This window comes from Malania oleifera, chromosome 9 (genome assembly GCF_029873635.1).
Source record: "Malania oleifera isolate guangnan ecotype guangnan chromosome 9, ASM2987363v1, whole genome shotgun sequence".
NCBI classification, from domain to species: domain Eukaryota; kingdom Viridiplantae; phylum Streptophyta; class Magnoliopsida; order Santalales; family Ximeniaceae; genus Malania; species Malania oleifera.
In genome coordinates this window covers 35059561-35084005 of record NC_080425.1, presented here as the reverse complement: position 1 = coordinate 35084005, position 24445 = coordinate 35059561, and the positions used below count along the sequence as shown (strand labels likewise).

The following is a 24445-nucleotide window of genomic DNA, read 5'->3' as shown; positions in this document are numbered from 1 at the left end:
CTCTAACCAAGAGCCTAGCAATTTGAAGCTTAAACCACAAATGATGTAAGATCTGTAAAACCATAATAATAGTAATAATAATAGCAACAACATTTTATGGCAAAAGTAAGCAGACAAATAAAAAAAAAAAGGTGGTTGGACATGCAAATTTTGTGATTAAACAAATGCAGCTTCCCTTTCCTGTGGAACACAAACATCTACATGAGAAGAAAACAAAATAATTGGAAAATATAGGAAACAAGAAGGATTTAAAATGCTGACTAACCCCTTCAAAACTTCTTTTTTGCCCTGCTTACTTAACAGACACCAAAACAAACTCCTTGCCATCTGATCTAAAGCTTTTGACGATGATGATGCAGTTCTTCAGACATTCCTCCCTGACAAACCCGTCCACCATCATAGAGGCCCTCACCCAACTAAACCTCTTAGCAGCAGCAACAGCCTTAATTGTAGCAGCTTTCTGCTTTCATTTCCGGTCTAGTTATGTTTACCTCATTGACTTCACCTGTTACCTGCCGCCGGATCACTTGAGAGTCCCAATTTCCCATTTGATCGAACACTTTGAAATATGCAGAAGATTCACCAGTGAGAGTAAAAGCTTCCTGGAAAGGGCCGGCAAAAGATCAGGCATTGGCAGTGAAGCTTGTATGCCTACTGCTTTGCATCAGGTCCCACCCGCTACCTCTTTGAAACTTGCTAGAGACGAAATTGAAACAGTTCTTTTCACAGCTGTGGGAGATCTTCTTTCCAGACACCGCATAAATCCTAAAAACATTGACATTCTAGTGTCAAATTGCAGCCTCTTCTGCCCAACACCATCCATCACTGCTGCAATCATAAACAAGTTTGGATTCCGAAGCAATGTCAAAAGCATCAGCTTGAGTGGAATGGGTTGCAGTGCAGGAATCCTTTCTATAAATTTGGCAAAAGATCTTCTGAAAGTCCACAAGAACTCATTAGCATTGGTTCTTAGTATGGAAGCGGTAAATCCCAATGGCTACTGTGGGCAGGTCAAGTCCATGCTCTTAGCCAATGTTCTATTCAGGATGGGAGGAGCTGCCATTCTATTATCCAACAGGAATCAAGACAAATGGACCGCCAAATATAAGCTTCAACACTTAGTCCGAACCCACATGGGATCTGATGATGAATCGTACCTGTCTGTTATCCAAGAACAGGATGAAGATGGGTTAGTTGGGGTGTCACTGTCGAGGGATCTGTTAAAGGTGGCAGCCAATGCCTTGAGAACCAACATATCAGTACTAGGTCCACACGTCCTGCCATACTCTGAACAGTTCAGCTATGGATGGTCAGTGTTATGCCGGAGTATTTGGCCTCCATCAAGACTGAAGGGAATATACGTGCCAGATTTCAGAAGGGCTTTCGAGCACTTCTGCATACATGCGGGAGGAAGGGCCGTCATTGATGCTGTGGAGGAAAATCTCAGGCTGCAGAAGGAAGATGGAGAAGCTTCGAGGATGACATTATATAGATTTGGTAACACATCATCTTCATCAGTTTGGTATGAACTTTGCTATCTGGAAGCAAAAGGGAAGGTGAAGAAGGGAGACAGAATATGGCAGATTGCATTTGGCAGCGGCTTTAAGTGCAACAGCGCAGTTTGGAAGTGCATTACAGATCTTAAAACAACCAAAATAAATGCCTGGTCCGATAGGATCCATTTGTACCCCGTGGAAGTCCCAAAAGAGTTCTAATGATTAAAAGCAGTAGAGATTGTAGATGCTGCGAAGATATTTGGATGCTTCTACAGTCTTGTACTACAGACAGACACACAGAAATATATATATATTCTTTTTAGGCTCATGTATAATTTTACATACATGCTATCATTGCCCCATTTCATTCACTTCAAATCAGCCTTCGACCTGATTGCATACATTGTCACCCCAAAAAAAAAAAAGCACCTGCAGATTCAGCACTGTAAAAGCAAGTAGTTCTCAAAGGATGGTGATGAAGAGCTTTATTTTTGGATCAATTTAAACTTGCAAAAATGTTTGTCTTTTAAAAAATAATAATAATAAAATAAAATAAAAGTTCCTGCATTGCAGCAATTTCTTTCATTGTAACAGCAGTCACCCATTCATGCAAAAGGAAGCAGCGCAGTTCTGCCTAAATTTGTGTGATTGGGCACCTGACAAATTTAAGTTCCCATTTCTTCCCCACTCCTTCAAGAAAATCAGACAACATTGTCCAGAGATCATTTTCCATTTGTTTTATGCCGTTGGATTGAAGAAAACTGGTCATTGGACAATGTTTTTGTCAGGGAAAAATGGATTCTGCAGAAAGAAAAGGAAAACATTTTCTACCACTCATCTAAAATACTAACCAAGGATGCAGCCCACCGAGTCTGTCAACAGCTTTAGAGGAAAGGAGAAAAATTGCACTGCTGGTGAAACACACGGAAATCCAAAATTTATAATCATTATACTTTGAATTTTGCCTGCCTGAAGCCAAAACACTGCAGCTTCTGGTAATCCAAAATCCCTTTGCTATGTGCCAGATATCAGAAACACTGCCCTCAGAACACTGTCCTACCATCCTATATCCCACTTACACTGCATGATTATATGTTAGCATATAGTAAGTGACGATGCCCAGATACGACCTTAGCTTTGGTTACTAAAAATGGAATCGGTATGGTCCAATACTAAACGGGAAACACATGTCTATGGCTCTATTCCGCATAGAGACCAGCAGAGAGAAATATGCATTTCAACAAATACTCCTAGCATTGAACACCCAAGATATTGCACAGAAGATGTGCACACATGAAAAGTTGTAATGAAAACAGTACAAATTATACTTTAATCACAGAGCAGAGTCTGAAGATATATTTTCATGCTCACCCAACCTTTTTTTCTCCCACATAGAGCACTCTAAACGCATTTTCAGGGAACTTTTTAGCAAATATGGTGCCATGTATTCAAGGCAAGGTAATCCACTCGTGCATGTGCCCACCCATAAACATTCACAAGGTTAAACATCACAATAAGGATCATGCATAAGCTGCCAAACAGATTAACCAATCTCAGTCAGAACCACTATAAAGCTGCATCACTGTTAAAAACTGTGGCTTCATTTATAAATCATATGATCAGTATCACTTACAAAATGCATACACATGTTTTTTAGAGGAGCATTTTTAATCACATTATATGCATCATACTCCAAATCATCCAATCCTCCGGCTGCCCATTTGAATCAGTTTACTGAAACCTGATAAAAGATAGGGTTTTAATAACAATAAATTCTAACATTACAGAAGCGAAACTGAGACAGACCAGTTTCATTGTCAGTGTCATGCTTGGAATTCAATAAGCATCAAACCACTCTTTATCTTACAAGAAAATGGCTTCACTGGCAACTTTTTTGCTTCCAATTTCATTGACCCTTCATCTGATGAGATCTCAATGCTTTTGATATCTTATGTTGTTTGGATAATACCTCAGCAACGAGTTGGCGACCAAATAAGTGCGAGTTCTTGAGGATTAGGTTTCTTGTGGATGAATCAACAAGATAGCCTTGGCCAGGCATCCACTGCAGCAACTGGAGAAGCAATTCCTTCTTTTCAGGGTGTGCAATATAACGTGTTGTGGCCATCTGAAATGGTTTCTGAAATATAAAATGAAGAAAAAGGTTTATCTTTAACATTCTGCAAGGCAAAGCTGTAACACAAAAGGATGAAGTTCATGCTTTCTCTCTCTTCAACCAAATGCAAGAACTGAAGTGAAGCTATTAGTATGGATGGTAAGACAGTTTAATGTGTCAGATGTTGTGTACTAAAATTCATTATAAAAAAAAGAAAAAAAGGGTCATGGTATTGCCTCAAGCAAACTTGCAAGCTCATACCAGAGTACACTACCTAGAAAACCCTCCTAAATGCAACTATTGCCTTCAGAAAATCGCAGGTTGCCAAATTTTTGCGTGAGCATGTATTTTTTTGGGAGCCACCAGGAGTTGGTTGCTGGCACATGAACTGCACTAGTATATACCTTTAAGAGGAGTTGAATCCCCCGTGCCCAGATTGGACCATCAGTCATACGATGCTACAACATAAGTCAATTCAGAGAAAAACACACTTTATTGTCCAGTGCTGAAATTTAGAGTATTAAGAGCACCAGAATTTCACTTTTCAGATATTCTGTCATGGCACTGAGAACCCATACTTAGGCTTCAAATTCGTGCTAGTTGCCTAACTAAATTAAGATTAATTTACACATTCTGAAACAAGTCATTGAATCCTCTACCTGATCAATTTTATAGCCAGAACTGTGGACAGCCTTAATTACATCATTTATCAAATTAATATTGCCAAACTTTACAAATGCAGTAACAAACTTCTTGATAGCAGCCAGAGAGATCAACCCTGCATTGTCCTGAACATAAAATAATGATGAGAAACCTATCATTCATAAAAAAGGAAAAGAAGAAGTTCAAAAATCTGAGAAGCAATAATGTATACTTTGACTACAACATATGCATCTTTGAGAAGCCTCCCTGCTATAAGAATGTGTAGAATCTTCTCATGGAGAGCCTTACACATTGTTCTCTTGCTGTATCTCAACATATTGTAAACAGAAAATGCTTCAGAATGAGAGCCACTTTTACCAAGATGAAAAATTAAGGAGGAACAAAGTTCCTGCAAAATAATAACAATCCAAAGAATAAAGGAATTTGTTTTTTATTGTTAACCCATATGACAAGGAATAAATTCATAAATACAAAAGAAATAAAGTGTCCAAAACTTTGCATCATCTTTACAGAGCTCCAGCTGTCTTACTCTGAAAAAAATGTCATGGTGGATAACCAAACAAAAATAACAAATCCATAAAGAAGAATTCAATTAAAAATTTCATAAAATGCAACCGCCAGTGCACAAAGCTCACATGCTATATCAAGATTCTGAGGGCATGGAATACACATCCTTACCTCCAAATGATTTAAGTTTGCATTCAGAGAAACAGAGAAAAAAAATAATAATAAGGTCAAAACAACAATGTAAGGCTTTGTGTGGACAATTGCATATCTGCTAATACAGCTTCCAAGTAGCATCTTCCCTCTAAGGGCTGGAGAAAATCAATCTCATTCTAAGAATTTCACATAACACAGAAAATTTCATTTTCCAAAAAATATAACACGTGTGGTTAATAGCATATCAGCCTGTAATGCGTCCAACTAGAACATGACCAATGATCAGCATACATGGTGTCTTCTATATAAGGTCAAGCAAAAACCAGTCTTCAGTGAATGTAAATAAGAGTAAAATTGAAATCTTGGACAATGAGACATTTAAAAGCAATGTGTATAGGAGCAGAAAATCAGAAACAGAGAGAAATAGAGATTTAAGGGAGAGAAATAGAAAGAAGAAAAGAAGAGGGCAGAAGAAGAGGAACTGCTGGACAGAACAGGGAGTTCAAGACAAAACAGTGACAGCACTGAATTGTATCCAGGCTAACCCTGGACACCATTTTGAAAAACCGACACAGGTCAAGCCTTAGTTTTCCCCTCTCTTTGCCCAATTTTTGTCATTTCGAGCATTTTTGCCCCTTTTCAGCCATTTCTGGTAAATTCAGTGGTGTCTGGACTGGTTCAGACTAGTCAAGGGAGGAACTGGGCTTTGTGCATGAAAATCGAGAAATCTTCTATCTAGTTAAGGACCTGTTCAGTATTGTTGCTATTTGTGTTTTCTGTTTTCTGTTTCTGCATAGTAAACAAAAAATTATAAAAATGCATTTGTTTATATGTTGCCAGTTTCTATTTTTGTTGTCAGATTTCAATTGCTTGAGAAAAAATAGAAAACCACTTATTGCCGAAAATTTTAATAACTAGAAATAGTTCTTTTGGATTAAATTAATCATTTTAGACACTTAGATTAAAATTAAAATAATATGATCATATGAATTAAATTATAATAAAAATATACATAAATTTCAGAAAATAATAATAAATTTTATCACAAAATATTTTACTATTTTTCAATTGTCATGTCCAATTAAATTTTTAATTGTAAAGTAGATTTTGAAAGTGTAACAATTAAGTAAAATAATTATAATAATATTTATTTTTATTATAATATTTTTTAATGTTTATCATTTTGCAATTTTATTATTTTAATAATATTTTTATAATATTATTTGATTTATGAGAATTTTTAATTAATTTTTTAATTTGTTTTAGTTTTATAAATATTAACTAAACATGTTGCCAATTCTTGGTTTTTAATTTCTATTTTTGGTTTCGTTTCTAGTTTTCGTTTCTGTAATTTTTAACAATGATACCAAATAGCCCCTTAGGTTTTCCTCTTTTTCTTGCAATTTTTAGCCTCTGGATTTTTTTTTGAAAATTTTGGGTATTTTCAACAGGCTCCATTTGTGATTTTATAAATATTGAAATTTTTTTTAAATGGCACTTGGAGCCATGAGGGTGGTAGACCAAACGATGTCATTTTGAAATGCGCCATGGAAGCATGCACCAGAGCATGGAACCCATGTGCGGACGTGTGCTTCCACTTATTGGTTTTGAAATTAAAAAATGTCTTCTTCCTCTTCTCGCATGACTCGCCAATCAGTCACACTGGCCTTTCTCCAACAACCTTACTTGAATTTCGTAGATAGTCCTAGTAAGTTCATCCATCACTTCAAAAATGAAAATGGTTCAAAGTAGATCCTTGATTTACACATCGTGATCAAAAACTCCCTAGACTCTCCACTCTAGTCTGCTAGTCATTACTCTTAAAACCATATGCAAGTCCCTCTTCTTTTTTTCCTTTCCATAGGTCTCCTATTGAAGGGGAGCTTAGGCGCAAATGATAAGGTTGTCGCCGTGTGACCTGGAGGTCACGGGTTCGAGGTGTGGAAACAGCCTCTTACAAAAATGCAAGGTAAGGCTGTGTACTATAGACCCATTGTGGTATGCCCCTTCACCGGACCCCGCATACGTGGGAGCTTTGTGCACCCAGCTGCCCCCTTTTTTTTTTAGGTCTCCTATTATATTTATAGATATATTTCATGTACACCAAAGGACAATAGTACCCTCACTAACATACGTAACCTGTCACACTCCCCAGCCTACTTTGCGACAAATGAATTCCACATCTATGCACCCCCCAAGGACGTAGTAAACAAATCAACCAATCATTACTTTTGAATTTGCAATAAGCTTCTACACGAGTTCTTCATTAGCAAATGACAAACTGACAAACAACTCCGACGGATTGGGAGAACTATGAATGGCAGCTTGATTATCACATATTAACTTTATAACCTAAAAATGCAGAAAACCAAGCTCTTCCAACATACCTTCTAACCAAACCAATCACAAGTAGTCTGAACCATGGCTTTATAGTTATACTATAAGCAACCATAGGTTGTTTCTTACTCTTCCAATACACCATGTTGTCATCAACAAACACACAATACCCACCACGGATCTTCTGTCAAAGGATAATATGGCCCAATCTACATGTACATACCTCGAAGATGAGTATGAGCTCTACCCTAACACAAGAGACTTCTTCAAACCACACATTTAAGATATCTCAAGATACGAATAAAAGCATCCCCTTGACTCATTTGGGTAGAATCAAGGAACTAACTCACAACCCTAGTTGCAAAAGATAAATCTGACTAAATGACTATGAGGTAACTATTAAAGCTTGATATATATTGTTGGACCACAACCTAACAGCTTAAACTTTTAGGTAAAGTGGTAATCTAACATGGTATCTGAGCTGGTTACCAGGAGGTCCTGGGTTCTAGTCTTGTTGCTTGCGTTTACTATGTGGTATTTTAAAAAAACAAATTAGTGTGTTCCCTATCATGGGTGCTATTTATCGCATGTTTATTTCTCTCTATGTTGTCGTGTTGCATGTGTAGGGGACTGTTAAAGCCTGTTATACATTGTTGACCCACAATCTAACAGCTTAAGCTTTTAGGTAAAGTGGTAATCTAACAGTAACTTTTAACAAGTCTCTAGTAGCATCCGAAATCAATCTACAATTCATCTCCATCTGGCAATATAATGTACTCTTAGGATCCATGGGTGCATCAATAGCTTTGGATCCTAATAGCCATATCCCATCTACCAAGGGCAAAAAAATATTTGCTCTGTGACAACACAGTCCTCACATGAGATCTAGATACAACAATACCCAAGAAGTACTTACAATGGTCATGAATCTTTACTCTAGAATTTTGTTAGCAACAACTACTTTAAATTTCATGTACCCTATCATCACATATGATTACAATGTCATTTACATACATAATCCATAAAATTTTAACTGCAGCAGTACATAGTGTTAAGCAGATCTCTGAAGGCCAAACTCAATCACCACTATATCAAATATACCAATCCATGCTCCATGAGATTGTTGCAAGCTATTTTTGAAATCTCCAACCCTCACTCCGTGTCACGGTCCGCCTTTTTCACACCGTTGTGAAGGGCCGTGCGGCGCTAGCTAAAGCACTCTTGCTTAACTAGCCAGCCTTTTGTTTACCAACATTCGTCCACGAAGCACTTTCATTAACATTCAATCAGATAGCAGCGGAAATAATAATCAATTCATGAAAGCCGTGGCAACCAAGCAGTAAATATTGAAGTAAACGTAATTCATTAACAAATCCTCCGTTGACATGTTGTACTTAGCGAGGGAGGCAAGTAGGCTAAGCACGTTGACAATTGCTAGTGAGTTTTACAATGATTGATGAACACTCACCCTCCCCTAAAGAGCTTTCTAGGCCATTCTCACTCTAGCACTAGGAAACATCAAAGTGACCGAGAAGTCATACTGCCTTATTTGGCTTACAATGAAATAAATACTAGAAAATAACCCTACACTAGTATTTACATGATGGAAACCCATCCCAAACACACGAGATAAGCGGTCATAGGCAAGCATAATGCCCTGAACAAGCTTAGCCCGTGACATTCTCCCCCACTTATGCGGTCGACGGCCTCGTAGACTTTTGGTGATAGGTACACTTCAACTTTGTCCACGAATGGCTTCAAATCTTCCACTGAAATCCAGCTGATTTCTTTGTCATTAAGGCATTTCCACTCCACTAGGAACTTCTGCCTCTTCTTCCTTGAGGATATGAACATTCTGTTTGCAAGGATCTCTTCAACATCATGTCTATCAGGTGGCACTGTCTTCAACTCTACGCTGTTTGACTGACTCCTGCTCAGGTTGTTGGTGTTGGCGTTGAATGGCTTGAGGAAGTTGACATGAAACTGCGGTCTTCTCTCCTGTTCTGCCCATTTCTTCATCTTCTTAGAAGCTTTCTCCATATAGGCTTGGGCAAAGTATGCATTCTGTCTCCCTTCACTGGTGAAGATGTACGCCTTAGGACTCTTTCGTCTGTACGGCTCGCCCACTGTGTGAGGTAACAGCGGCAGCTGGTCTATAACAAGCTCAATAGGGCTCTTGTTGATAGTTGAGCGCCTTTGGGCGTTGCCACAGAACAGAGCCACATCAAGTAGTTGCACGCCATTCTTCTGGTTGTCATTGACACAATGGCGCAAGTACTCATCTAGTAGCTCTCTGAATCTCTTCATCTGTTCGTCTGTCTGTCGATGATAACTCGAAGAGATGTCAAGGTGTGACCTGAATATCCTGAAAAACTCTGTTAAGAAGTTGTCAGTGAACATTAAATCTTGGTCACAAATAATAACTTGGGGAACACCCCAATATCTCACAAAAGTCACAAGGAACAATTGTGTCGTCCCCTCTACCGAACAATACTTTGGTGCGGCCATGAAAGTACCATACTTCTTCCGCTTCCCCTTGTCTTGTTGGCAAGTGAGACAAATTTTGGTATAATCAACCACATCATCCCGCGTGTGCGGCCAATAATACCTCCCCAGTAGTCCTGTCATTGGAGTCATTCTCCGCGAATACCCCTTAACGAACTTCCTGCAGTATCCAGTAAGGTCAAGAAAGGAACGCAACTCCTTCACTGTCGTGGGGATCTTCCGTTCTTGAATCATCCTTACCTTCTCCATACCCCTCCGAATACGACCTTGTTCAATGACTTGACCAAGGAATTTGTTGCTCCGCCAAGCGAAAGAGAAATTCTCCTTCTTCAAATTCAGACTGTTTCCCTTCAGCCTGTCGAACACCTTCCGTAGATGCTCTTCATGTTTCCTCTGAAACGACACCGATGCTCCCAACGGTGTTTTGGAAGGGCGAACACATCCCGCTTCCACTTCATCAAGCTGTTTCCCCAACTCTACTATCTCTCTAGGCGCAATCCAACATGGCCTTTTAGCAGCTGGTTTCATTCCTGATAACAACTTGATCTCTTGCTCCACAGTCCGTCGTGAAGGAAAATTGTGAGGCAGCTTATCCGGCAACACCTCCTTATCCTCATCCAACACCGCTTGGATGGTCGTAGGCTCCAGCTCTTGGCCTACTTCTTTGTCTACCACCACCGTGGCTAGACGTGTCTGCTCACCCTGACCCAATCCTTCATTGAGTTGTATGGCTGAAAGGGACTTCCCTTCGTCTCCTTTCGTTGCAACGACTTGCACCATGCACGAGTGATCTCCCATCAGACACAGGGAACCAGCCGAAGGCATCAGCACTGCCCTCGTCCCCATTAGGAACTCCATTCCTAGAATGACTGGATAGTCATCCAATGGCACCGCTGTGAAATTCGCATGACCTTCCCACTGTCCAAGCTTTATAGCCACTTGCTTGGCTACTCCCAGAGTAGGCTGGGCTACAGAGTTAACTGCTTTCACGCGTCCTGTATCCTTCTCTAAGGATAAGTTGAGTCTTCCTGCTTCCAACTGCGAAACAAAATTATGAGTAGCTCCCGTATCCACCATAGCGCGAGTACTCTTCCCATTTATCCTCAAGTCCACAAACATTAACCCTTTTGCTCGTGTAACTTTCGGTATTTTTGCCTGCTTTTCCAATGCGTTCACTAACCGCACTGAACCCACCCTTGGGGCTTCATCCTCTTCCCCATCGTCTTCCACTGCCTGTTCTACAATGGAAGCCTGTAAGGCATTAAGTGATGCTTTGTGAGGGCACTCAAAAACTCTATGAGGACCCCGACACAAGAAACACTCAATTTTACTCTTCCCCTTTCCATTGGGTGTGTTGAACCCTTGAGACAACGAAGCTTCCTGTGAGGTTGATGATTTAGGGTCGGCTCCCCCACTCTTGGGTTTGCCATTCTTGAAAGACTTTCCACTGTTTCCCTCTCTGCCAAACCGTTTGGACGAAGCGGTCTCATCACCAGCGTAGTCTGTCAAGCACTCTGTAGCCGCTTGTGCAGTTGACAAGTCTTGAAACCTTTGCCTATGAAGTTCAGTTCTTGCCCACGGTTTCATCCCCTCTAGAAAATAGAACAACTTGTCCTTCTCCGACATATCCCGAATATCCAACATTAAAGCAGAAAATTGTTTCACATATTCACTGATTGACCCCGTATGCTTGAGATCTCTCAGTTTTCTCCTTGCATTATACTCAACGTTCTCAGGAAAGAATTGGGCCTTGAGCTCTCTCCTCAAGTCTGCCCAACTATCAATCACACAGTTTCCATTTTCAATTTCTCGGTACTTGGTACGCCACCACAGTTTGGCATCACCAACCAAGTACATGGTCGCAGTATCCACCTTTGCCTGTTCTGAGGCCATCCTCACAACGCGAAAGTACTGCTCCACATCAAACAAGAAGTTCTCTAACTCCTTGGCATCTTGGGCACCCCCATACGTCCTGGGTTCTGGCACCTTGGTTTTGCTAACTCCCGGAGTGTTGGAGTTCCCCATAGCAAGAACCATCACATTTACCTTTGCATCCAGATCTGCCATCCGGGCTTGCAAAGTTTCCACAGTGTGGCGAAAGTCCTCTGACATGTCGCCTATCAAACCTGCTTGATGTTTTTGTGATCCCCTCACTTCATCAACAAGTTCTCTCATCTGGGCCACCTCCGCAGCCATAGTGTTGGTTGACTCTTCAACCTGTGCTTCCAGCACGCTGATCCTCTCAGCATTGTTTGGTGTCATGGTCACTTACCAAAGCTTCCCAAATCCAACAACGAAGGCAATCGAATTCACGTAGCAACTCAACCTTGGGCTCTCACCAAGTGTCACCGACTTGGGCTCTGATACCAAATGTCACGGTCCGCCTTTTTCACACCGTTGTGAAGGGCCGTGTGGCGCTAGCTAAAGCACTCTTGCTTAACTAGCCAGCCTTTTGTTTACCAACATTCATCCACGAAGCACTTTCATTAACATTCAATCAGATAGCAGCGGAAATAATAATCAATTCATGAAAGCCATGGCAACCAAGTAGTAAATATTGAAGCAAACGTAATTCATTAACAAATCCTCCGTTGACATGTTGTACTTAGCGAGGGAGGCAAGTAGGCTAAGCACGTTGACAATTGCTAGTGAGTTTTACAATGATTGATGAACACTCACCCTCCCCTAAAGAGCTTTCTAGGCCATTCTCACTCTAGCACTAGGAAACATCAAAGTGACCGAGGAGTCATACTGCCTTATTTGGCTTACAATGAAATAAATACTAGAAAATAACCCTACACTAGTATTTACATGATGGAAACCCATCCCAAACACACGAGATAAGCGGTCATAGGCAAGCATAATGCCCTGAACAAGCTTAGCCCGTGACACTCCGCCAAGCAACAAACCTAGGAGGTTGCACCCTATAAACATCCTCCTAAAGATAACATTGAAGAATGTACATTTTCACATCCAACTGGTGTAGGGACGAATGACATGCTAGCTAAAGAGAGAAGGGATACACTAATGTAAGCTTAGCTACCAGAGTGAGTTAGGGGTAAGCAAATGGTCGGTTCGGCCAATTTCGGTTAATTAGCCAAATTAACCGAAATTTTCAGTTAAAGAACACTATTAACCGAACCGACCAAACTGTTGAGCCTCACCAAACCAAACCCGACCAAATTTCTTTTCAGGTAATTCGGTTAACTGAATTTAACCGAAATTAACAATGCAGACCAAGAGGAGGCAGGTGCAGTATCAGAATAGCAGACATTGACAGAATTCTTGTCTTCCAAGTTGGTGGGTTCTTTCATTTGGGACCCAAAATTTGAATTGAGCTCGTTGAGTTGCATGCACAACTGGAGTGAAGAAGGCTTCAGGACCCCACCGGTGGACGACGATCTCATGTCAAGGAATTGTTTGGGCACAGCAGCAGAGGAACCATTGTTGGGCACTGTGTTTTCATTTAAATTTTTTTATTTTGTCTAAAAAACAATTGGCACTTGGCAGGTGAAGGGAGATGATTGTGTGTACACAATGTTTATAAGAACAAGGGACATCATGGGGGCTAGCACGACGCCAAAAGCAGCTTGGCGTTCTTCGACGGTAATGGCACGACGGTGGAGATGTCAGATTTGGAGGTGTGGGGCGGGCTGATGGGCCTAAACCACGACTACTTTGAGCGCAGCAACCTCAACATCTTCAGCGGGAGAGGGGATTGCCTCACCAGACTGGCTTGCAAGATGCGCCTGACGTTGGACGGCTCTGGCCTGCTTCCAGATTGGTATTGCAGTCACTTAGAGGTAACTACCACAGGGAGCAACATCAAGTCATCAACGTCGCGGAGGCAACATTCTATTTCATCATGGGGATGAAATTCTGCTTGTTGCTGGAGGCGGTGATGGCATTTTGGCGCAGAAGAACGCCTAGAGGCAGAGCGATGTGGTCCACCAGCTCCGCCTTTTTTCCCTATCCCGCCTACGCCTTTAACGAATTAACATGTACTAATTTATATTTAAAATTTAATTAATTATTAAATCCGTTAATCGGTTAACCGAATTAATATTTTCTATCCACCGAACCGAAACCCGATTCACCGAAATGTTGGAAGGCATAACCGAACCGACCGAATCAATTTTTTTAACCGAACCGAACTGACCAATTTGGGCCGGTTAATTCGATTAATTCCGTTTTCCCCGAATTATGCTCACCCCTAGAGTGAGTGTTTGAATAACCATACATCTAAATGTACCCTTTAGCTATGACTCATGCCTTCACACAGGCAACAAAATCATATGGATTTATCTTCACAATATACGCCCAACATCACCCAACCGTAGACTTATAAGTGACACAAGTTCCCAAGTATCATTCACCTATAAAGTATGCATCTATTCATCCACAATAACTCTCCACCCGAAGTAGGACAACACTTAACAATCAAGATACAAACTTGGGGGAGATACTAAGAATAAAAAAGGTAATAAAACAATAATAAGAGTCTAAGACCCAGAGTGCATTTGTGGGGGGAAGACAGATTGTGGATGCAATCCTAATTGCGAATGGAACTGTTGAGGATATTAGGAGGAGGAGGAAGAAGGGGCTTGTTTTTAAGTTGGATTTTGAAAAAAGCTTACAATAGAGTGAGTTGGAACTTTATGGATAAGATTCTTGTGAGGAAGGGGTTTGGAGATCGATGGTAGATGGACGAAAGATTGTATATCTAATGTGAGTTTTGCGGCGGTCATGAATAGTGAGCCAGAATCTTGGTTTAGGGCCACAAGGTGGATTAGACAAGGGGATCCTCTTTCTCCGTTTTTATTTGCTTTAGTGGCTTATGTTTTGAGTAGAATGGTGGATAGGGTGGTGGATAGATTTAGTGAAAGGTCTAAAAGTGGGTAAGGAGGAGATCACGACATCACACCTTCAGTTTGCAGATGATACTATCTTTATGGAGGGTCATAACCCTTCTTTCCTAATATTTGGGGCTTCTTCAAATTTTTTAAAAGGTATCAAGGCTTACAATTAATATGGAAAAGAGTGATATTGCAACTATTAATGTTCCCGAAGAGTGTGTTAGGGAATTAGCCTTCAAAATTGGGTGTGCCAAGTTGGGTGAAACGTTGTTCTATCTAGGGGTTCCTTTAGGGGGTAATCCTAGAATAGCTAGTTTTCAGGATCTAGTGGTGGAGAGAGTGTGTCCAAGCATTTAGATGGGTGGAAGGGAACCCTTTTTTCTTCGGGAGGGAGGATTACTCTAATTTAGGCTTGTCTTTCTAGTTTTTAGTTGTATTTTCTTTCTATCTTTAAAATTCCAATGGTAGTCCATAAGATTGAGAGAATTATGAGAGATTTTTTGGTCAAGGGTAGGGGGCTCTAGGGATCATTTGGTGAGTTGGTGGTTTTTAGGACCAAGAGGGAGGATGGATTGGGTCTTGAAAATTGGTTTCTAAAAACACAACTCTTCTAGCTAAATGGCTTCGTTGGTTCCTACTGGAGGTTTCTTCATTGCGGCATAGAGTTTTCAAAAGTAAATTTGGACTTGATGGAAATGGATGGGATACAAATTTGGGTTCTAGATGTTCTTCGAAAAGTCTGTGAAGAGTTATTTCCCTATTTTACCCTCTCTTTATTCCCCATACAAAATTTGTTTTGGGTAAAGGATGTAATATCCGTTTTTGGAAAGACCTATGGATGGGGAATGTTGTTCAGTCCACCTCTTTTCCTTGCCCATTCCGATTAAGCTCAGGGCAAAATGATCCCATTTCTTCTTTTACTATAGACTCAATTGGTCCTTTACCTTCTTGGGATTTTCACTTCAAGAGAGCCTTCAAAGTTAAGGAAATGTTGGTTATGTTGAATAATTGTAGGGTAACTATTGAGTTACCTTCTCTATTGGTTATGTTGAATAATTGTAGGGTAACTATTGAGTTACCTTCTCTGTTGGTTATGTTGAATAATTGTAGGGTATCTTTTGAAAATGATAGTCCATCTCGGTTGTTGGATTCTTTGGGTGTTTATTCTTGTAAATCTTTCTATGACTCGTACCAATTTCTCCTTTCCACTCTGAAGTTATTTGGAAGGTCAAAATTCCCCTTAAATTCAAAGTGATTTTTCGGTTGATTGTGCTTAATAGGATAAATACGAATGACTTGTTGCAGATGAGAAGACCCTTAAAGGCGCTCTCTCTTGATATATGTATGCTTTGTTTTGATTTTTCAGAATCTGTTTCATATCTTTTCTTGCATTACAATTCTGTATGGAAGGTTTGGAACAGGATATTTGATTACTTTGAAGAAAGCTGGGTTTCTCCTAGAACAGTAAAGGAGTTCTCGAAAATATCTTTTGTGAGGTTTGGGAGGAAGAAGGAACTGGATTATGGAATTGTGCTTATTTGCAGTGTTCTGGGGCTTGTGGAAGGAACCTAACTTGCGTACATTTTCAGGGAAGAAGTTATCATATTGGTTGGTGTGAGAAAAGGTTCTTTTTATGGCTTCTCTATGGTGAGTGGGGTGGGCAATGGAAATTTCAAGGGAACATGTATTACAGATGTTCAGCACAATTGGTAGTTTCTTCTTAGGGCGTGTTGATTTTCTTTTGCTATCTTTTACTCTTTGTGTTTTTCTTTCTCTGGTTTTCCTGGGGATTCCCAGATTTTGTTAAGGAGATATCTTCTCTCCTGATTGTACATTCTTTTTATATCTAATGAATTTCTTTTTCTATAAAAAATAAAAAAAGGTTACAAAAAGTCATAGCACACAATTAGAGGTGGGATGCTAGGTATAGGAGCACTTACCTCTGAGCAATAGAAAGATCCAAATCATGAGAAATAGAATCAATAAACAAGGAAGCCCAAAGGCACAACACTAGATTCTAGAGGGGTCACAGCTACCTTGAGTCACTCTTGTTCATACAAGTGCAAATTAGGACAATCAGAAGGGACTCAATAGCAATGATGGCTTAGGAGAATGATTAAGGAGGACAATAAGCACAAATCAAGAAAATTAGGTAGTGGAAAGGAATCATCAAGAAATGTGGGGCTCAAAGAGTCCAAGTATTAGGGAGTAGACTCGAAGAAGATAATGCTGATACCTTTTTTGAGTACAAGAATACCCCATAAAACACACTTAGAAGCACGAGGACCCAACTTATCAACATACAGAGTTAACTGAACAAGAACACAACCAAATTTATGGGGATGTAAAAAGGAGGATTTTACCACCAAGGAAGATGATGACATTCTATTCGTAAGAAAGCAAGCAGTATAGGTGGCATCAGTCCATAAAATTTGGTGATATTCATCTGATAAAATAGGGAGGAGTGACTTCAAGAATAAGTTTGTTTTTTTCTTTTCAGCAACTTCATCTTGTTCTAGGGTGTCATCACAAGAGAATTGGGGAATCATCATATAAGAAGTAAATTGGATGCTATAATATTCTTTAGAATTTGCTCACAATGAAGAATTCAAAAAGGCACATTAAACCAAGTTTTGATTTCAAAACAGAAAGGATAAAGTCAAGTCATCCTTGATTAGTCATCAGCAAGGTAACAGAATACCAAAAACCAAACTTTGAAAGAACACGATTAGGACCCAAAAATCATAATGGACTGACACAAAAGAGCTGATGGTCCCTTTATTGAGTCAGGAAGTAGAAGGAACATGATGACGTTTTCCCAACTGATAAAACTCACACTCCAAACTAGACACAATACACGAACTAGGGATGACTAAGACAATGACAAATTTGAAGCAATGTAGCCGCAGCAGTGCAGGCAGTGGAAGGCGATAGCAATTTAAAATAGTAAAGTCCTCCATCTACATGTCCTCTCTCAATTGTCTTCTCATCTTCACATCCTCAATAAGAACAGAATTGAGAAAGACAGTAATTGAATAATTCAGTGATATTGAAATTCTGCTAACAGGTGGGAAAATCTAGGAATATGCAGAAGTTAAGTTAGGGAGACAGAGGAGCTAGGGTTTACTGTCCCTGTTTCCATAGTGGATCCACTGGTATGCTAACATGTAGTGAAGCCATCAGATGGAGTGAAGAAAAGAGACTGGTAATGCCTGTCATTTGATCAGTGGCAACAGAATCTATGACCTAAGGTCTAGAAGAAGAGGTACTGAATGAAAACAAGGAGGGGGGTTACCTATCTAAGCAAAGGATGCAACAGTAATAGATGCCTTCTAAAATGCCAAATACTTAAGAAACTTGGAATATGCCTCCTCTGATACTAACACAGCCTGTTGCTCTCCAACATGTTAAGGAATAGAGTCAAGTCAGTTGTAGCATTAGCAACCTTAGAGGCCTGTTTAGTTGCAGAAAATAGTTTTCGTTTTCCATTTTAGTATTCCAAAGAATAAAAAAGGGTTGCCTAATTTTTAAATTTACAATATTTGTGTAAAAAAAATGAAAAACAATAAAAAAAATTTGGCACTTTTCACTTGTGAAAATAGTTTTAGTTTTTGTTTCTAATTTTTTTAGTAATAGCAAAAATGGCACACTGTTTTCCAATTTTCTAAATTTATATAGGAAAGCTGGAAAACATCTTTTCATTGGTTTCTAGATTTCTGATTTTTTACCTTGGATTTGGGAGCATGGTATTCAAATCTTGGATTTGGACAAAATATAGTATAAAATTGTATTGAGTTTCTTTCAAGTTCACACAAATCTAAATCCAAGCCCCAAAATTCATGATCCCAAAAATTACCTAATACGATTTTTGGAAATTGAAAAACAAGTTGCCTTTTTTGTAATTATTTTAAAAAAGAAAATGAAAAACTCTTTTGCACAACTAAATGAATCCTTTATTTCTACATTCCAAGCATGAATCTGAGAAAACTAAAAAATAAGCTGGAATTTCTATAATTATTTGGAAGACCCAAAATGGAAAATGGAAACTGTTTTCCACAACTAAATGGGCCCCAGGGGACTGCCATGAACATCCCACATAGGTCAATTATCAATACAGAATCACCAGTGCCCAAAGTCAGGGTGTTGGAGGAGGCATGAAACACATGAGAATAAGCTTTTGCAAAGGATGATAATTTAGCACTTCCCAAATCCTGTGATCGGACTGATTCAAACTCAGGTTTCATATTTGTCAGGACTCAAAGAAGTGTCATCCGTGCCCTCTGTTTCTGCCTTTCATGAGCATTAGATGAAATTTTTTTAATCTAGTGATCCAGTAATTTAACAAAATCCAGTATATCCTTAGCTTATCAATTCACATACACATTATAGAAATCCAAGATTCCATAGAATTCCACAACAAAAAACCAGAGGAGCATCTTCGGTTCAAACCTCCTTCTAATCATAATAAGGATCTGACTGAAGAACATGTTCAAGCTTACCTAGGCCAGTCAAACAGATCTTGATTGCCTTAGGCCAGTGCAAGTAGTTGTTACCATTCAGATTTTCAGTGGTAATTTGTCGCAACATGGAAGGAACAAGACTCTTTGGATTCACATTCCATCACGTAATGAATAGCACCACACATATGTTCCACGACTAAAAATCACATGACCAAAAAATGACTGGTGGGGACAAAGAACTCATACTAGCCGACAGTTTCAGATAAACCTGTTGTGAGCAAACATAAACCTACAAGATCTAAACTCCAGAAGAAAAAAAAAAGCCAAGGATACCATGAACTAAATGAATTGAAAAAAATACTCTATTGGTCCACTCTTTGGATTTATAGATTCCACCAATACATGCTTTCCATGACTAACAATCACACAACCAAAAAATGACTGGCAGGGACAAAGAATTCATACCAGCACAAAGGTTCATGTAAACCTGTTGTGAGCAAACATAAGCCTACAAGATCTACACTCCAGACAAAATCAGAGAAATCCAGGAGCTATATGAATTGAAAAACATACTCTATAGGTCCAGATGAGCGGAATGAACCAAACTGGAGTGAAAAAGATGGCCAGAGGGAGCCTGACACAGCCAGCACATATCATGGACCAGTCAAATGATGATCAGCACATATGCCGGTGGCTGGGGTTGACATTTTGACAGCTGGCAGATCGGAACCCTCTGAATACTCCTGAGATGTGATGTTGGTATGAAGAGAGGAGATATTGAACTACCTCTGATTAGAGATGTGGTAATGAGATGGGCCTTTCTAGTGCAAGTGCAGCAATGTTAAGACTGAGGGTTGTGATGTTGTTTAGGGTTAGTGTCAGAGAAATATTGTGCATGATGACTTCAGCTTTAGGGTTTTAGGATCTTTGCTCTGATATCATGATTGAAAAAGAGAAATGAGAAGGATTTGTTGTTACTTGAGAATCTAAGCAAACATTAAGTCTCCCATTCTATTTCTAAGCACATCTCATGCACACCGAAAGAACAAGAGTTCGCTCACTAACATACAGCAAAGTAACATAACACATTGTATCCTGTTATACATAAATCCTCCAATTATATCTTGAAGCTAACTACTAGGGAACAACAAACAGCACCTTAAATGGGTTGCATTTCTATGTCAACATTTGAAAGGGGTTAAATGAAGTATAGAAAACCATTTTCAATACTTTTTTGGTAAAAGATGATGAAATACATGCAGAATACCTCCTCTAGTTGGTGCCCTTTACTGTGCATGTCAGCCAAGGTCTGATAAGCAAGTAGGTACAACTTCTCCTTGCAGAAATACTTAGCTAGAATATGGAAGGTTTTCCTATCAGGAGTAATTGCCAACTCATCCATTTTCCTCAGCGTTCGCATCACACACTCCATCTCACCTGCTCTGCAGAAGGCACAGAGCATTGTATTCAATGTAACCACATCATATTTGTAATACATGGTTTCAAATTCCTCAGCCAATTGTTTTGCCTCCTCAAAGAGCTTCCCTCGGCAAAATGCTGAAATCATGATACAATGGGAATAGCCATCTGCAGCAATAGGGAGACAAAATCAAATAGTTATAACAAAGAATATTGGAACTTCTGCTTAAGAACCATGATTTCAGAAAACAGACAAGAAACTTGGATAACACAACGCAGACATGAACATAAAAATCATATCATCAATACTCTAAATTTTAAGAATAAAGATGTGCACTCAAGATAAAAGGTAGAAATATATGGCACACCTCCTAGAAAAGGAAATTTACAAGGGTCATGTTCCTTTCAACCTGGGAATTCTTGAACTTGCTGATATAAATATAAATTTTGAGAAAAAATAGAATAAAAACATTTATTAAGAACTTTTCACACATTTGAAGGCGATTTAATTTCAGGACCAAAAACCTATAAAATAAGAAAAAGAAGCATGTCAAAGGTCAAAACTATATATCTGAAACCATGCAGTTTCTATTCATGAATAAGAAAATTGATTCAACAAAAAGATAGCATTTCTAGCCTGATACAAAATTTACATATGAATTGCACTGCACCATAATATAAGGCCATGTGAGCTTGACATTTACAATAAATAAATAAACTCTATAATGCATAGAAACACATACCCGATTTCACATGTTTTTGCTTCATTTCATAAAAAATTGATTTAGCTTCATGTACATGCCCAGCCTTAGAAAGGCCATCCATCAATAAACAGTATGGCATCTACAAAGTAATTTGCATTCAATGAGCCTACAAATTATTCTCCCAAAAAGGATAAAGCGAGAAGAACTACAGAAATACAGCCACAACATGTAGATAGATAATAACTAGAGACAGTAGCTAAGGCATAAATAGATGGGATGTGAGAGCAACAAAAAGTCAGCTGAATTTTAACTGCTATAATATGTGAAAGACTTCTTGGAAGGAAGCTAAATAGCAATTAAAATTGCTTAAAAATGCTGCAACATTTAACATGACATTCTATTTAGCTATTACTTTGTCATACTCAGAATGTATAAGATGTGATTTTACACAAGGTAGCACTACCCTATACTGAGTAAAAAATGTGATTTATGTTAAAAGGTATTATTGCTTTATACACAAATTCACTAAAATATATAACAGGGCACAAGGCTCTGGAGAAGGCATGATATCAGTGTTACCTCCACATTTAAAGATCCTCAAAATAAGATTGTTTATATATAAACCAAAGGTATCATGTCTTATCCTTTGAGATCAAGGCATAAGACCTCATTGAGAGAAAGAAAGTTGTAAAGAACTAATGAACCCTTATAATTACAATATATAAAAATATATTTAATTCTGAAGATATAAAGCCCAATCCCAAGTGCGGATAGATTTCATAGAATTGAACATAGATTCCAAAAGTCCAAATGAGCTTATTAGATTACTGTGTTACATATCAAGCACTTTAGAGGATCAATCAAGCAACACCAACTAGCAGTAGAGAACATTCAGCAAGGATAATAAGAACCTCAACTGTGTCAAACAAGAAAATTTTTAAGTTTACCTCTTCTTCAGCATAGCCCAAAGTTTCCAGTTCAGTTAATAGCTTTCTTGATTTTTCAAACAAACCCCCTCTAACATATACCTTCAATAATGTTGTCAAAATAACCTGCAAAATTTTTGAGGCATGAAATTGAGAGAACACTATCATAAATGTTTGACTTCTACATAAATATAGGCATCTGCTTGCATGTACCAGATGAAAAAATGTTGAAGGGAAGCAAATAGCAGTAGCAAACACAAACCAAAAAACTCAACAAGGCTGTATATTAAAAAAAAGGAAAAGGTGAAAAGGTGAAGAATTGAACAACGTACATATGTTATATGTAGCATTTTTTCTTCTTTCTTGTGAGTGCGCACACACGCACGTGTGCATATGAGATATGTTTTAGCTATGTTTTTTTATCAAACTACTTCCAAAACAGTGACAATGGTATTATTTTAATCAAATTTAACAATTACTGTCATTGCTGGTAGCATTGATGGAACTCACCCCTGGATGTAGCATTGTGCAAAAGCACACAACATAGCCATACCCCATAGGTCCAATTCAATGCATTAAGCACACAGCTGTTGTTTAGCCAAGGAGGCAATTGTATCCCAGCAGCTTAACAAATTTGACACTGAATTATGGTGTGCTAACAAAGAAGCTACTCAAGATGGGATGGAGTCTTGTTTACACATTGGTTGGTTTGCTTGTGAAACTAATATCATTTTACCAGTTGTTTCAGTGATCATTGAATGAGCATTTTCTACACTCTGCAATGAAAATTGTGAAAAAGCAATTGCAAAATAATCTTGCTCACATATGCATGTAATAGCACTAAGAATGTTTAGGTTATGCAAGGCTTCCAACCAAGTACAATTGTTAATATATATTTTTCATAAATAAAAAATATATATTAATAAGATAGAAAAGAGAATATACAAAAATAAAGAACAAGGCATCTTCCAAAGACAATAAAAAAAAGAAAAAATGAAAGCCTGGATAACTAGTGAAGAACATCAGGTTAGTCCCTTTTCAAATTGGTCAAAGGTATTCCTCTAAAACAACCATTCGTTGAAGTCCACAATGATGCCAAGAACACCAGATTGCAGCATAAAAACTCTTTATCATTGTACTCCAACCAAATACACCTAACCACTGCATACATAGTACTTTGCCAAAGCAAATTCCTCTCCTTCTCTTTCTACCAAAACCACTAAACAAAAGAGAACACAATTCCTCCAAAGATGAAGGGAAAACCCACTGCTCTCCAAAACACCAAATAAAATGTTCCAAATTCGCCACAGAAAAGGAACAATGCAAAAACAGATGAGGCAGTCTCACCATTCTGACAAGTGACAACAGAGTACCCACAAATTATAAAACACAACTTTAAAGGGGAGCCCAGTGCACAAAGCTCCCGCGTATGTGGGGTCTGGGGAAGAGACGAACTACAATGGGTCTATAGTACACAGCCTTACCTTGCATTTTGCAAGAGGCTGTTTCCATGCCTTGAACCCATGACCTCCAAGTCACACGGTGATAACTTTACCATTGTGCCTAAGCTCCCCTTCATGAGACGGAACTTTATAGTAGTAAAATATATCTATTTGTCTTATAAGGATTATAGTGAAAATATGTTTGTCCCAATTTCTATTTTAATTGCCTAAGAATTATTGCGAAATTTATGTTGCCATGGTCTATTATGATCAACAATGCCATCAAATATTTGACGTTACAGGGGAAAAAAAAAGGAATTGGAACAATTGTTTGCAGCCACTGATTAAAATCCTGCCTGCATCATTCGTCATGAACCGAGCTTGTTCAGAGCATTACTTCATGCTTATGACCGCATGTCTCATGCATATGTGATGGATTTTCATCATGTAAATACTAGTGTGAGGTTATTTTTTAGAGATAATTTTTCCCTAGGCTAAAAAGGGGAATATGACTCGATCATATTGATGTTTCCTATTGCCAAAGTGAGAATAGCATAGAAAGCTCTTTAGGAGAGGATGAGTGTTCATCAATCTGTAAAACTCACTAGCTATTGTCAATGTGTTTAGCCTACTTGCTTCCCTCACTAGACACACATTGTTAACAAAGATGTTGATAATGACTTACATTGCTTCAATGTTTACTACTTAAGTGTCATTGCTTTCGTAAGTTGCTTATTGCTTCTGCTTATTTTTGCTTGAATGACAACGAAAGTGTTTCGTTGATGAATTGTAGTAAATGCTAGGTTGGCTAGTTAAACAAGAGGGCTTTAGCTAGCGCCGCACAGTCCTTACACAAAAGTGTGA

At 38.8% G+C, this 24445-nt stretch overlaps 2 protein-coding genes across 2 annotated transcripts in view; one reads left to right on the top strand and one right to left on the bottom strand.

The window, feature by feature from the left end:
* The first annotated feature begins 457 nt into the window (after positions 1–457).
* LOC131163423 (3-ketoacyl-CoA synthase 7) lies at positions 458–1715 on the top strand. The gene has a single exon (XM_058120010.1). It carries the CDS (start codon positions 648–650, stop codon positions 1713–1715), a length of 1068 nt encoding a protein of 355 aa, XP_057975993.1. The 5' UTR covers positions 458–647.
* Positions 1716–3079: 1364 nt separating this feature from the next.
* The window catches only part of LOC131164715 (pentatricopeptide repeat-containing protein At1g10910, chloroplastic), a 40363-nt gene continuing 18997 nt past the window's right edge, over positions 3080–24445 (bottom strand). The window contains exons 6-11 of the mRNA XM_058122133.1: positions 22161–22265; positions 21253–21352; positions 20358–20677; positions 4484–4660; positions 4269–4397; positions 3080–3633 (exon numbers count right to left, since the gene is read on the bottom strand). Coding sequence (XP_057978116.1) covers positions 3403–3633; positions 4269–4397; positions 4484–4660; positions 20358–20677; positions 21253–21352; positions 22161–22265 — 1062 coding nt within the window. The 3' untranslated portion in view covers positions 3080–3402. The remainder of the gene's footprint in view (positions 3634–4268; positions 4398–4483; positions 4661–20357; positions 20678–21252; positions 21353–22160; positions 22266–24445) is intronic.

Coding starts and splice junctions, on each gene's coding strand:
- LOC131163423 (XM_058120010.1), top strand. CDS start 648: ATGCCTACTGCTTTGCATCAGGTCCCACCCGCTACCTCTTTGAAACTT.